We start from the raw sequence: 16363 nt of genomic DNA, 5'->3' as shown, positions 1-16363 counted from the left end.
TAGTACGTACAGGTACAATCTGTGATGCGATACAAATTGATATCAGGTATTCCAACGCAAATGAGGTTAGTGACTTAGTGTAACCTGATTTTTTATGTTTTGTTGAGGATAGTATAACCTAATTGAAGGCACGCACAAATGTGTAATTTAATTCACGAGATATATAGCCCAATGAGAAAATATCATTTCTGATATAATCTCTATATTATTTTTTGAAATTTTTCAAATATATTTTTAAACTAAAAAAAATTGAATCTCTAAATTGAAAATATAAGTTCTTGATATTAGTTTGTGCCAGTTCAAAACCGATAGGTTTATGACAATTTTCAAAATCTTATAAGTTTAATTAAAAGATTTATGATCAAATATTCACTTTTTTTTTTAATCTAGCGACTTATTTAAGATTTTCCAAATAGTTTAGCAACTGGCAAATTTAACTAAATTCAACAAGGGAATTAAAAATTCACAATATAAGATCTTATAAATGTTTTTATGAATAAATCTTTCAATAACTTATTAAAATATTTGTTTTGAATGACCCTGAAATTTTTAGAAGCAAGTATGGTAATAGAATGGTTAGTATTGTTTCCTTATGTCCAGTTTCGTCATGCCGATCCAACGAAGTCTTAAATAAATTCAAGAGATAATTTTTAAAAAAAGATATATATATATATATATATATATATATATATATATATATATATATATGTGTGTGTGTGTGTGTGTGACTTTTTTATTTTATAAAAATTAATTATAATTTTTTTGGTTAGTAAATGTAAAATTTAAGCTTTATTAGTTTACTTTTGCTAGACCCTAAATTTCGTGGACATAGTAATACTGAGGTGTACTTTCAAAAGACGATATTGTAGGGATGATATTTAGTTAGGATAAATTTGATACTGGACATAGTTATACTGAATTGTACTTTTTCAAAGAAGAAAATAACGTAAGTTCAGAAGACAAAACTTTAAGATAAATATAGTAAAGTTCAGAAGAAAATTGTGAATTTTTTAAAAAGTTTACTTTTTTCGACAAATACGGTACCCAGAATTTGAGTAAATCGTGCAATAAGATTTTAAAGCCGCTTTTGTTAGTAGACACAAGTCTAATTCACAACTGGCCACAAATCTCAGTACTTTTATTTATTTATTTTTACAAAGTGGTATCGTAAATTCGTGGTCAAGTTAGAGATCGATTGTCAATTTCAAATTAAGGAATGTTTTGGTATTCAAAACGTACTAAAAAAAATGTAATCGTTCTCCAAATCCGAAATATTTAAAAATGTGTGTGTGATGGGTCTTAATCCTAAATCAAAATCATATACTCGTTTATCCTATGAGTTGTTTTGTAGTTTTAGTTCTAAAGTCTCGGAATCATTAACGTTCGCATTATGAGATTCAATCCATATATTAATAGCGAACCTCGTATATATTAAATTTTTTGATTTGGTAAATATTTGACAACCTTAATTATAATACAAATAGCTAACTTGAGCATAGATAAGCCTCTCATAATATTTTTTAAAAGGTACACTTGTTTTCCAATCTTAAATACAAGGTACGTAAAGATGGTAAACAACCCTCTTCATTTTAGTTAAGGTATCTTGAAATATTTATAAGACAACACACTCACTCTCAACCTTAAGCACAAGGTGCATAAGGTTGTAGGTGACCTCCATATTTTGTGATTAGTCGAGACCTCTTAGAATATTCCCCACAAACGGTACACTTGTCCCTAGCTTTAATCCCTCGATGTTTTGTGTATGATGGTCGATTGCAAGTCAATATTTCTTGTGTCTTTTTGAGACAATTTTAAGTGCGTGGTGGATGGTTGTAAGTCAATCATACTCATGTCTTTAACAAGTCGCATATTGCCTGGTTTGTTATCGATCTTATGCATGTCTTTCCGAGTCATCTTTTGCATGATGATCAATTTGTTTTCGATCCTTCACACATATTTTTCGAGTTGACTTTCGCATGATGGTCTGTTTGTTTTCAATCCTACACATGTATTTCGGAGTCATCTTTCGCATGGTGATCAATTTGTTTCTGATCCTATGCACATTTTTCTAAGTCATCTTTTGCATGGGTCAATTTGTTTTTGATCCTACATATGTCTTTTCTAAGTCAATTTTCGTGTGGTGGTCTATTTGTTTCTATGCACATCTTTTTTGAGTTGTCTTTCGCTTGATGGTTGATTTGTTGACCTTAAAGGGTGCCTCACGCTAAGATAATTTTACCTTAAACAACTTTTAAGCCAAGGATTTCTTCTCTTATATCGACCTTAAAGTACTCTTCATACTTATGGAATTTTGTTATTTTTTGACCTTAAAGCACTATTCACACCTAGGATTTTTCTTCTTGTGTCTACCTTAAAGGCCTCTTTACACCAAGGATTTTTTCTTTTTCTTCGACCATAAAGCACTCTTTACAACAAGGGAATTTTGTCTTTTTTCGACCTTAAAACATTCTTCACACTAAGGAGTTTTTTTTCTTGTCTCGACTTTTAAATGCTCTTTATGTCAATTATTTTTTCTCTAATATCGACCTTAAAATGTTCTTCACGTCAAGGATTTTTTCTCTTATGTCAACCTTGAAACGTTGTTCATGCCAAAGGAATTTTACCTTAAAATGTTTTTAATGCCAATGTTTTTTCTCTTGTGTCGACCTTAAACTACTCTTCATGCTAAGGAAATTTTACCTTAAAGCTCTTTTCATGCTACAGAGTTTTTCTTTTTCTTCAACCTTAAAGCGCTATTCATGCTAAAAAAAATTTCTCTTATGTCAACCTTAAAGCATTCTTTGGGGTAAGGGACTTTTACCTTAAAACATTTTTCATGCCAAAAACTTTTTCTCTTATGTCGATCTTAAAGCACCCTTCATGTCAAGGATTTTTTTTTCTTGTATCGACCTTAAAGTGCTTTTCACGCTAAAGATTTTTTTTTCTTGCTTCAACCTTAAAGCGCATTTTATAATGAGAAAATTTTATCTTAAAGTACTCTTCATGCCAAGGATATTTTTTTTGACCTTAAAGCTCTCTTCATGTTAATAATTTTTTCTCTTATGTCGACCTTAAAACACTCTTCATGTCAAGAAAATTTTACCTTAAAACGCTCTTCATACTAAGGATTTTGTTTCTCGTGTGTCGACCGTAAAATGTTTTTCATGTCAAAATTTGTTTCTCTTATGTCTACTTTAAAACGCTATTCATGCTAAGAGAATTTTACCTTAAAACACTTTTCACATGAATTTTTTTTTCTTATGTCAACCTTAAAAGGTTCTTCATACAAAGGTGAATATTGGTGAAGATCTTAAAACATTTTTCACACAAATATTTTACTATCATTGAAAATTTAAAGGAGTAATTGATTTTAATAAAGTCATATGACATGTTATTTTAATAATTAAAATAAAACAATAACGTGTAATTTATTAGCTTGTTATATTATTAAATTAGTATGAAACAAAAAAAAAAGGTTGAAAAGATTTTGAGTGGCGGAAAATTTTTTTTGTTGAAGATAATTCTTATGGTTTTTAAATAAGAAATAATTGTTTTTGGAGGTTCAATAGAGAATAGTAAAATTGTATAGTTATACTCTTATTTTAAATTTGAAAGTTTTTTTTTTTATGAATATTGGAGTTAGGTTTAGTTTTATATCATGTAATAAGTAATTAATAATGATAATTATGTAAAATAAATATTATGTACTAAAATAAAGAGTCTATTAATTAGCAATAAATATAATAATTTTTAAATAAATAATTATAATGAAAATACTATAAAATGGTAATAGATTACTTTAATAATATTATTATTATCTTATTAAAGCAATATTATTGTTATTTTTTTTTTGTACAAAAGGAAGGTAGACAAGAAAGGGCGTATGTTACAAGAGTGATGATGTTATCTTATATTCCCAACTTTTTTTTTTAATTCAGAAAAAGATTCTATATTTTTTTAGAAGAATAAAAGATTTTATTAGTTTACACAAATTACTATCCATTTGTTGAGCTTCAACTAAATGATATAATACATTACACTTGCTTATAGAAAAAAAAAAATTGGGATGTTGATGTTTAGGGTTTAGGGTTAGAAAACTGTTGTTTCGAAGAAAAGAAAAATAAAATTCATAATATATATGCAAATATTAATCTATTTGATGGTTTATTATTTTTTTAAATCAATCAACCATGAACTTATCTAATCCGATAATGGAAACTAATTGTATTTACACATCAAAAATTTGAAAAGACACCAAATTCTTCAAATTAAATATTTTAAAATTAGTCTATAAGTCTAAATAACAATAAAATCATAATACAATATTTAAATAAATTGTCATAGGCTATGTTAGATGAATCAAAACCAATTCGAATATCTAGGATCTCATCATGTGCACTATTAATCGGTTAGGTTTAGTTCGGCTAACAAATAAACAAAATTATCAAAAAGTGTTTTTATATTATACAGAGTGATGCATGTTATAAGTTTTGGAACTATATTTTTTTACGCAATTATTATTTGCATATGTTTCAGTAAAATAAAATCTAACCTTAAAGAAATGAGAGATGAGAATTGCATACTTAGTTGTCTTTTATTTCAAGCTTGATAATCACATAAACCTATTAGGGGATCAAGAGGCATCTAATAGCAAAGTCAAAATTTAACCACATGGTCATTGGTTGCAGTTGTAATAGTCATGAGAAGAGTTTTCTCGAAGTCTCACGGTGGCATTGAAATGTTCTGGTATGGAAAACATATTAGAAAATATCTATTTGTTGTCCAAGTTTGAAGCATTAAAAAATGTGTGTTCTAATGTGTCCTATCCTTAAAACAAAGTTTTATACTCGTTTATCTTGCATTTATAAGCCCATTACTTTGTGCATTTAATTTGTATATTAATATTGTTGATTCTCATATTAAATCTCTTGATTTGATAAATGTTTGATAACCCACAAATATGAGCATCTAACTTGAGCATTGTACAATGGGTAGGCCTCTCAAAATATTTTTGAGACGGTAGAAGTATAAATGTCGAACTACTTGAGTTAACGAATTTTGTTATAGAAATTTCATTATGTTATACTTTCTTTCTTATCTATGAAACATAACTTGAAATAATTATTTGTTCCTTTATATGAGATCCAGTTCATACTATCTCATATAGTAATTATTTTTAGAATAAAATATCCTTTAATGAAAGTGTGTTCTCTTACTTTAGTAAAATACAATAATTATAAAATCTTTAAAAAGTATGAAGTGTAATTAGTTAAGAGAAAATGAGTATTAATCAGGAGAGATAAATAATATAAGACATGCACTCTAATTAGTTAAAAGATATATGAATATTAATTATTAAAGAGAAGTAATATAAAAATAGTTTTAAAAAAAAAATATATATAAGACAATTTTATTGTTATCAATTAAATTAATCATTTTTCTTAACTCAATGAATTAAATAATTAGATTTTATATAGAAATGAAGATAGATAATATTATCTTCATTCTTATTTATAAGATCCAACTTATAATAATTATTTATTCTTTTATATAAGACTTAATTCATATGGTCTCGAATATTAATTATTTTTATTCTAAAATACCCCAAATTAAAATGGGTTAGTAAAATATATTAACTATAAATTTTTTAAAGAGCCTGCACTCCAATTTTAATTGGTTAGAAAAAACAAAAGTGTTAATTAAGAAAAAAATTAATATAAAACATACACTCTAATCAGTTAAAAAATATATAAGTATTAATTAAAAACAATATAATAAAGATAGTTTAAAAATAACATATATAAATAGAATAAATTTATTATTATCAATTAAATAAATTATTTTTCTTAATTTTAATAAATTAAATAATTAGATCTTTATATACATACGAGAGAATGTAATAATATTTTTAATCTCAACTAAGATCTACATCTCTACTTGTTAATTGTAAGTGATAAAATTTAATAGAGGTGGAGTGCACGTGTTAATGGCATTGATTGAAGAAGAAAAATAGAGATATATAGGGTATTGTTGGATTCAATCAAAGAATAGAAACCTTTTAATACGAAGTGTTAGTTGCGAGAAGAACATCACTAAAATAATTATCACATACACAAATCGAATCTTAATAACATTGCGCCATTATTTTGGCGTCGGCTATGTGCAAAACATGATTCATCAAATCCTATACCCCAACACGTACAAAGATACAACTGGCCCTATATAGAATGAACAAAACATTAATTTATCAAGCACCATACTTTAAAACAACATCTGAACCAACAATAGTGACTAAGGTAGCATTAAAATCAAAAAGAAAAATCAAGAAAAATATTGGTAAAATTCTATCTAACACTTCCTTATTGGTGGTAGTCTCTTTATTATGAGTTAAAATTATAAATTTTGATACGTTTTACTACTAAATCAAAATAAATTCATTAGTGAAAATTTTGAAATTTTCGATATGTTTCGACTAATGAAAAATTTGAAGGAAATATTGCTAACATTTATAAAAACCAATTACATGAAATTAGCTAACACTAATGAATGAGTTCATGTTTGAGATGAAATCTAAACCAAGTGGTGGATAATTTTTAAAAAATCATATCAAACCAACCAATCTTGTTCTAAAAGCTCAAACCCCATCAAACCAAACCACCAAAACAATAATAAAAAATGAGGGATCAACACAAAATGGTTCCAATGAGATTTTTTTTTTGTTTTTGGCACATAGCTTTCAAGATCTTCTTGTGGGTTTGCGTTGAAATTTTCCTGGCTTAGCGTGAAGAGTTGGACTCCAATTAATACATGCTATTACTCCACGTCATCACACCATCCCACACCTTTAAACCCAAGAACCTCTCTATTCCCCTCTCACCTTCAATCCAATTCACAAACCAACTCACCAAAATCTTTCACTTTCTCTGCTTTTCCTCTGTTTTCCTCTGTTCCTCCTCTGTTTTTCTCTCATTATCACTCATAGAAATGGAGGGTCTTATTCCATTTGTTTACAAGGCTATAATTCAATACAAGAATGGGAAACAAGGGCCTATTGGTTCATGGCTTTGTGAGTCACCTTCCTACTCATACATGAAACTTCCCGGCGATTCGGGTCGGTTTCAAACCTCTGCTTCATCTCTGTTTAGTTCAGATCGTGGATTCTCTGTTTCTTCACCATCTTCCAAAGCTACAACTTCTTCAACCCAAATCATAGTTTCTTCCGGGATTCAATCTCCAAACCGTCGCTCGAGTTCTCCTAGCGTTTCAACGTGATATCTAGACCAACGTGGTATGGTACATGAATGTGATTACTACTTGTATTGTTAAGTGTTCAAGTTTGTGTTTTCAAATGGTTTAAGTTGGTTTAAGTTTGGGGTGTAGTTGGAACTTGCAAGCATGTGGATAACCAAAGGAGTCCTTTGCTTGCATTGGTTTATTGTGCAATTGTAAATATTTGGTATGACACTTATGAAGATGTGTGTGTTTCATGGCCAAAGGGTCATTTATATTATGAAATTGAAATGAATGTGTTTCTTGGCCTAAGGGGTCATGAAAACTATGAACGTGTACAATAATTAGATTGCAATTGTTTGTTTGTTTGTTTTATTTGTGTTTTAATGATTTTTCCTCCATTTTATGGGGTGGATGTTTCTTAGATTTTATTGGTATTCAAAGTATGGTTCTATGAGAATTGTTCATGAAAAAGAACTAGGAATTAGACCAAAAAAAAAAAATTGCACGTCATGAGAAGCAAAATGAGGGTATATTTATTATTCAGGGAATGTTGAAACTATCTTGTCAATGAACTAAAGACTAATTTTCAAACCCTTTTGGTCTTAATCATCTAACAAGATTTGCATAAAATATAGTTTCAACTATTTAATTATATCTTGTTAGGTGGATGATGGCGTGTACAACGGGAAATTGTCTTGTTCACAGTGTTTATGCATGTATTCAAGTTTCAACGTGTAAACCTAATTCCACTTGAAATTTTTCTTGTGATGATTAATATCCTGTTGCGTTTTGCTTCGTGGTTAATTTGAAACTATTTACTCCAATGATATTGATCTTCCTTTAAGAATGAGAGAACAAAATTCAAATTCTTCTTCACGTAATCACCACCATTTCAGAACAATAACACTGCATCCAATCTTGAATAAAACATGTGTATTTCTTTTGTTAGCTTTATGATAGTTCCTTGGATTTTGACGTGACGATGAAACAATGTAAAGTATGTTTCGATATTAATTTAGAATTACATTTATCCAAAAAAGAAAAATACGTACTTTAATGTAAAAAAAGTAAAAATTTGTGAGTATAATATATATTTTTTTAATTATAATTAAGTTAATCTCAATTGGTCTCTAGATACACACGTAATTTTCAAAATTTAGCATTGATTTTACTGAAAAGTAATTTTTTTTAAAGGTTGTGACTTACTTGCATTTTTAATCATCGAAAATATAGTTAAATTTGTTTATAATCCTCCAATTTTTTTATTTTTTTTTTTGTAGACATTAGTTTTCATAAATTTTTTAATAGATAATTTTCTAAGATTTACAAATTTACGAAAATTAAAACAGATTAAAAAAAATTGGAAAAACTAAATACATATGGTTAAAGTTATTGTCTCATCCAAAATTATTTATGAAATTTTAAACCCAAAAAAAGTATTTCATAAGTCTTCAATACTTCTATAAAAAAACATAGGCAGTCTCTTCTAAAAGAAGAATGTACAACAGAAATTTCAATAAAAGTTTATAATAATGCTAACAGGTGATTTGGTATCGGTAAGAATCAAATTTAAAACCATTTAATCAATAAAGTCCAATCCTAAACGTTTTGTTAATTTTGGTATGTTTATGTTCTTTCAATGTTTAATATTTTTAGGGTTTAATTTTGATGTACCATCTATGTAAAGATTTATTTATTTGTTATATCAATCAATTAAAAGTTATCTTAAATATAACTTTTAAAGTAATTATTATAAGAATTAATAATTTTCAACTACATGACAATCCGCAGATGTAAAATCAAAAAATATATTAATAGTCTAACTCAATTGAAATATTGTTTTTTTAATAAAATTAAACTAGAATATTATCATCTAATCACGTATTGTAATGTACGAGAAAATTGTTGGACTTGGCAATAATTATTTCAAAAATCATATTTAGCATGATTTATAATCATATTATAAATTTTAGTCCTATAAAAAAATTATTTGATCCATATTATATGAAAATTAATGAATTTGATTATAATGTTAACCTGTCCATGTCAATTCTAACAAAATACCAATATATCAGCAATACCTGACAAAAAAAATGACATCGAATGTTGACATGTCAAGTGAGTTACACAATAACCTATTCTCTAAATTAGTTACACATCAGCAAATAAAAAAAATGATCAAATGATTACACAAGACCCTATTCTCCCGTTTTGTTTTGACCTATTTAGGTAAGATCCTAAATTTTCCACCCTAGCTGGTTGTTGTTGGATAATCCATTGTTAATAGTAATGATTCTTGCAATGTTAGTATGTGAAGAGAGCACAGGAAAAGAGATTTAATTTAGTACATGTTTCGTTTTACATGTAAGATTCACATTTATTTAAGAATCATGTTAAAATTAATAATAAAAAAGCTAATTATTGCTTTTAAAAATTCAAGTATTTAAAATGGTTTCCAAACATGCTATTAGCCTCTACATCGATTAGTATGTTATCAAAGATAATGCGTGGTTGTGCTGAACCATCCATTATTGACTTTGGGGAGTTCTAAAAATCCTTGAAGAATGTTTTGGAAGTATTGCAATTGAAAAGTAAGTGCACTTGATTATCACCAGTGTTTAAAGTTCATCACTACTATTTGTGATTTTATTTTGTTGTTTTTTTGTGTAGGTGGAACCTAATTGCAATTATTTCCAGTGAATGATGTGAAAAGCTGATGGATGATGAGTCAAGTATGTTGTTGTGGAGTTAAAGGACCAACCATTGAGAAATTCAAGAAGAATGTAAAGTGTTTGAGCTAACATTGGATTCCATTAACCACAACAAACAAGGCTCGAATCCCAAGATAATTATTTGTACATTGTAGAAGATAATTTTGTATGAACTAGTATTTTTTTAAATTGTATATTGTAATTATTTATGTATAAACTAGTATTTTGACAAATATGCATTTTATAATAAATAATTACTTTTAAATATATGAATTACATTATAATTAAAGTTTGTAATAAATATATTTTAACATAAAATTGTATTTTATGTTTATAATAAATACTTTATATTATGGTATAAAAAATATTTTTATCCATTGATATATTTTTAAATATATATAACTAAAAATTAATTTGAAGATAAACATAAAAATGATTAATTAAAAAGAGATAAGAGGTTGAGAAATTCTCTTAAAAATACTCTAATCAAAGAAAATCTTTTAAAAATGTTTTCATTAAAGAAAATTACTTAAAACATGCAATGAAATTCAAAGGTTGCAAAGAGATGGAAGGAGCTATTTGGGAGGCCTGTGTTGTTTGCGGGATGTGTCCTACGCAACAAACACAAGAAATAAAGAAATTTGGTGATGAGAGAAAGATTTGGTCTCAGAAAATGAATCAAAAAGCAGCGTGAATGTGATTCACATTCAAGATGGTCATTCTAATTTATATAAAGTAATGACTAAATATGGCAAATTTTATAGAGACTATGACATTATAGTTTCTACCAAAAAACAAAAAGATTCCATAGAAAATTTGTCTTATTATTTTACCGTATTACGCACTTGGATCATATTTTGTAATAAAAGAAACTTTGTATTTCCTAATGATATGATATAAGGGATCCTTTTCTTCTCATAATAAATCTCAAACATTTAAATTGATATAGAATACAAATTTAACAAATCTAACAATTAAAAACATGTTTGGTTCTAAGGTAACGGATTGACTTGAACATGGAAAGAAATTGAAATACAAACACATGGTAAATCATATGATATATTTTTAAATTATTATGCGTAAAAAGAAGTTAATTTAATGAAATATCAATTAATTTCTAAATTATATGAAGTTTTATAACTTTATTCTACTAAAGTAAAATTCCTTATCTAATAATTAGATTAATCAAATTCAATATTCATTACTGGTATAGAACCGTACCTTCCGTATATGTGTGTATGGGTAGGGGGATGTATAGGATTTTTATTAGTACTTGAAAAAGTGTAAAGTTAGGAATAACATGTTTTGCTAGCATGGGACAGTAACGAGGAATATTTTAAAGCACATAAATGGAATCACATATTAGTCAATAAGAAGAAAATGTGATTAAAACGCAAAGTTAATGGAGCCCACAATTAATGGAATTTGAAAGACAGCATTTAAGCCTGGTATGGAACCATGATGTTGAGGAAATGTCTTGCTACAGATAGAAGCTATTCTGCTCTTTGTACTTACCACAACTTTTAGTTAGGGTCCACATTCATTAAGACGGTAGTGAATCTTAGTAGTGACATGTCCTTTTAGGTGACACGTATATATTACTTAATGTGAACAGAAAAATAAATACTTAAATACAAAAATAATTTTTCGTACACCCATATGGTAGCACTTACATACATTACTCTTACTCCACCAATTATTGACAAAATTGATAGATACGTGACACTAATAACATGATTAAAAAAAAATTACATTTGCTCCTCTATTACCCAAAAAAACATTACAACACATACTCTATAAGAGAGTGTCGGTGTAATTTGCTCTTAAAAATAACTCGGCCAAAGTAAAATACTATAGCCAATTTGCATATATGATGGATTTTAAAGTACAGTAACGTGAGATGTGACTACAGTTTCTTTCCATGTTTTACAGGCAGTAAATAAGATTACATACAACCGCATGCACCAAGCAGAAGGACAATATCTTAACTAAAATAAGGAAGTGAGTTTACAATATCATGTCCAAGGCTTAGATTAAACCAGAACCTATATCTAGAATGAGAGGCGTGGCAAGATTGAAAAATGAAAAATCAATCATAGTTTTGAGAAGGGAGACTAGGGAAAAAATTTGCCACATGTCATGGCAAATATTGATACAACAAAATTTACAAGACCTATCAAAGATACTGAGATATCTATGGTGGTCATATGTATGTCTAGCAAAGAAAATAAGTCAGGCTAGACCGAGGCCAAGATCCAAAACATCACATGCGATGACATTGCTGTAAGAACCCAGGTCACAAAAGCCATGGCTACAGAAATCTGGTACCTGTTGCAAGCGAGATGGTTCTTATTTGTCACACACATGTTCAGGTCTCTGGCATATAATACTACAATTCCTGCTGATGAGCATGCAGCTGCCAGTGATAAAGTTGCCGTTACCTGCATTTCATAAACCACTATGATATCATCAGAATATAAAAAACGTGCTATAGAAGAAAAGGGAAATATTGATTCCTATCCCATCATTTTTGGAAAATAAAATTCAGAAAATGAAGCCTGGACTAGTCAATATTACACTAGAGGTTTTAAGTTTCACCAAGCACCATTAACAAGATAAACCTAATAGAGAACCATTATTCAGAATTAGTACCTGGATAATAATGGAGCAATTGATGTTCAATTTTAAGCTTTGAAAATTCCTTTACAAGAAAATTATGTTTACATAACCCCCAGCAGTAACGTGAAGTTGTAATTGACACGTATTCATTAGTTTATTAGTTGCTTTTTAGTATAGAAGCTCGCACAAAAATTGAAGACACAGTGTGACATTCAGATTTAAGATGTTGCAGCATTAAAATATTTAATTCCAGCTGGTATTTTTGTGACCATCTCAAGTATTTAGTAACTACCAGCCATAAAAGTTGAATTCGTGATGCTAATGTTTAAGCATGTTATCGTCCTCTGAAATTATTTTTCCACGTGAAATAGGAAAAAGATAAGGAAGGTTGCATGACTATTACCCAATCACCTACAACAAACAGGCTGACAAGAATAGGATTTTGTAAGTCTCTTTTTCTCCTCAAGGCATAAATATCAAGACATGCAAGACCAAAGCTCCAGAGTACTTGAAGTCCCATTGATGCAATTAAATAGCTGAAAGTGCAGGGCAGTACCAGAGTTATGTTCACATGAAAATATGACAATCTATTTAAGACAAAAAAGAAAGGAATCACTCTCTACTTGATAGAAAAACAAAAACAAGATAACATTAAGTGGTGAACATTTAAGCATATTTTTAACCAGTAAATAATACTACCTGAGAATCCAATGCAATGAACAAATAACTTACACACTTCTTACAAGTTACAACAGTGCCCATGACAGACACACAAAAACCCATTAGCATCTTACATGACAAAGTAGTCCTCTAACTACATTTAACCAAACTATCTGGCAGGAACAAGCAGTCAATTCCTGTATTCCAATTAGACCAGAACCCTAGGAATTTTTTAATCTCAAGGAATAAGGCTAGAATTTGACACTCATTCATTGCTCAATTTCAAAATAATCAACTAAACATGTAAATATAGAAAATCATCACCATATCATTAAATCTTCTATACATAAATCATTTCCAATTTTAGTTGATTCCTATGAACTCCTTTTAGCGTAATTCAATAAGTTTTGTGGTAAAGTTTATCAAAGTAAGCTCTTTATAGTTCATTTCAACGACCTTAATGGCCAAATTTATGATATAAGCTCCCATGTGATAATGACTTATTGAATAAATGCTTAATTAAGTTGTTTACCCAAACACACCAGCAAAGATTTGAGGAGTAGAAGCTGTCATTAGTTATATTATGTTCAAACAGAGAACTATAAATGTTACAAAGAATGCATCTCCTTTACACATTCTGACACGGCTGAATAAGTTGCTTGATTGGATACTAATACGGGATTTATTACTCTCCCTTTTAAGCAAATTAGAAACATCTCGTTCATAAAAGAACCAACTATCCACATTGCAATATACATCTAAATGTACAGAAGTTTCTCAATCCAATAGGGGACTTTGAACCCTCCGGTGCATATTCAAGCTTGAAAACTCGTAAGCTTGAGCTCTGAGCTGGGGGCTGTGCATCATTCTGGTTGAATAAAGTCCAGCCCAATGCCCCTACAAGTCTAGAACCTAGTTAGAAAAAGAGGGATAGTTTATGGAGCTATAAACAAGCCCTGAACATGGTCAATTAAAGAGCCTTTGTCATGATGATTGAGCTATATTTTATTCTAACTGAAAAAAACATCAAACCCATCTTCACCCTTACGCTCATATTATTTCATTGATTAATAATCTAGGTCAGTATACTATCTTCCTACATTAGTTTTGCCTCTGGGAGATTCGTGTAAACAGATGTGCTAAATTCAGTAGGTAGAAAAAGCCAAAAATTGGAAAATTCGGAACGAATAACCAACGTTTTCCTTTCTTCTTTTTCAACTCGGAACAACCTAAAACAAGTGTAACTGATCTTCACTGTTAAGAATCAGTTTGCCATCCTTCTAAAACTGGGGTAAATCAAATTTAATTTTTATTTTTTTTTTGAAAAAAGAAAAGGTTTTTTTCCGGCAAATTGTCACACATAATATTCATCGTTGAATTTCCCATGCCCCACCACATCCTTCAATTGAAAATTCCATTTTCATACAGTCCTCTATTTTGTCTGATACCCACCCACACCACTCACACCCAAGTGACACCATCGTCACTAAATGCTCATGAAGTTTCCGCTACTGTTCCAGCTTCAATCATATTCACACCCAATTTTTCCACAACAGGAACAGTTCACTAAAGGCATTTTTGGGAAGCAAACACAAAAAAGGGAACATTATGAGGTAACCTTCCCTTGTTCATTTTCACAAACATTTCACCACTCCACCCATCCAAACACGCCCTAAACAAAGAAACCCCCACATGAAAAACACGCACCAATCGTCACTTAAATTTACCATATTTCTGAGATAAAAAGTAAAAGAGAGAAATTGAATACCAGAAAGCGGTGTAGCTAGAGAAGCCAAGAGCAGTGACCATGAGTGAAATTGAAGCCGCACCGAAGGCGCATTGGCCGAACCTCAAGAGAAAGCCGCTAATGGTTCCGGGCCCACCCAACAAGCGCTTCATCATCCCCTTTCTTCTGTTGCTTGGAGAAAAAAAGAGGGGAAATGAAACCCTAATTTTGGAGGGTTTCTCTATCCATTAGAGGAGGCTTTTGTTCTGTTCTGTTCTGTTCTGTTCCTTCCTCACTACTCTCCCACCATGGGTAGTGAAAGCAATTTGAAGAGAGAGAAAGGGGAATGGGAATCGAGAGGGTACAAGAGTTTGGGGAACAACACCTTTTGTGCAATGGAATCGTTGGCTAACTCCTTCCCTCATCCTTTTCATTTTTTTACTATTTATGTCTCTCTTTTAATTTCATGTGTATTGATTATTTCTTTTTAAAATACTCTTCTTTAACTAATAACTTTTTTGCAAACTTGAAATTAATGGTATCAAAACTTTTTCTCGTATTAAAATTGAAACAGATAAATAAAGTTAGAAAAGAGAATCACTAAGTAAAATGTAAAATCTATCAAATTTCATGTTTTTCGATAAATTTCATTTAATTATAAAGAATATGTTTAAAAGAGTATTGATAGTATTTCTTTTATATATATATATATATATATAGTAAATATTAATTAATTAGGTGAAAAATAATTAAATAAGAAGAGAAAAGATTAATTTAAAAAAATAGTTTAAATTATTGATAAATTAAATATTTTAAGCTTAATTAATTAATTTTTTAAAAGATGTAATTTAGTTTAAAAAGTCTTATAATTATAAAAGGATGTAATAAATAAAAATAACTGTGTTTGAATGAGGAATTTTATAAATTTATGGTGTGTTTGGATGAGAAATTTTACAAATTCAAGGAATTTAAAATTCTTGGTATTTAAAATACTTTGATTTCAATTTCTATCATTTTTAAAATATTTTATTTGGATAAGTCAATTCAATTTTTTTAAAATTTTAAATTGTTAATTTGGATATGATAATTTGATTCTGCCATGGTAAAATTGATTTTAAAAATATATTTATATGTTGAGATTTTAAATAAAATTTTATAAAAATAAATATTAGCCAATTTTTAAATATTTAATAATTTAAAAAATTAATATTAGATAATATTTAATAATTTTTAAAGTATTTTTGAATATTCAATAATTAAAAATATGAAGAGATAAGATAAAAATATATAAGTGAAATAAGGAAAAAAACATGAGGAATTTCAAATTCTTACTTTTTTGAGAGAATTTGAAATTCTACTATTTTAAGGAATTTCACAAATGCTTGGATTTCAAATTCTTTGTAAATTCTCTATC

The 16363-nt window shown here is 28.7% G+C and overlaps 1 protein-coding gene across 1 annotated transcript; it reads right to left on the bottom strand.

Moving 5' to 3' along the window:
- Positions 1-11904: 11904 nt before the first annotated feature.
- LOC109817576 (CASP-like protein 5B2) lies at positions 11905-15384 on the bottom strand. Its single transcript, XM_020382855.3, has 3 exons — positions 14992-15384; positions 12967-13099; positions 11905-12385 (listed from the first exon to the last, which is right to left on the bottom strand). Exons 1-3 carry the CDS (start codon positions 15123-15125, stop codon positions 12182-12184), a joined length of 471 nt encoding a protein of 156 aa, XP_020238444.1. The 5' UTR covers positions 15126-15384; the 3' UTR covers positions 11905-12181.
- Between the last annotated feature and the right edge of the window lie 979 nt (positions 15385-16363).

The sequence above is a fragment of the Cajanus cajan genome, chromosome 3, assembly GCF_000230855.2.
Source record: "Cajanus cajan strain Asha chromosome 3, NIPB_CcT2T_4, whole genome shotgun sequence".
Taxonomy (NCBI): domain Eukaryota; kingdom Viridiplantae; phylum Streptophyta; class Magnoliopsida; order Fabales; family Fabaceae; genus Cajanus; species Cajanus cajan.
Note: the sequence above shows the minus strand (reverse complement) of the source record. Positions and strands in the feature narration are given on the sequence as shown.

What these genes read in the sequence shown, in the direction of transcription:
- LOC109817576 (XM_020382855.3), bottom strand. Translation starts at nt 15,125, where the DNA reads ATGATGAAGCGCTTGTTGGGTGGGCCCGGAACCATTAGCGGCTTTCTC. An exon ending in TCTAGCTACACCGCTTTCTG is followed by an intron (nt 13,100 to 14,991) that starts GTATTCAATTTC and finishes CTGCACTTTCAG; the next exon opens with CTATTTAATTGCATCAATGG. An exon ending in TGTTTGTTGTAGGTGATTGG is followed by an intron (nt 12,386 to 12,966) that starts GTAATAGTCATG and finishes TATGAAATGCAG; the next exon opens with GTAACGGCAACTTTATCACT.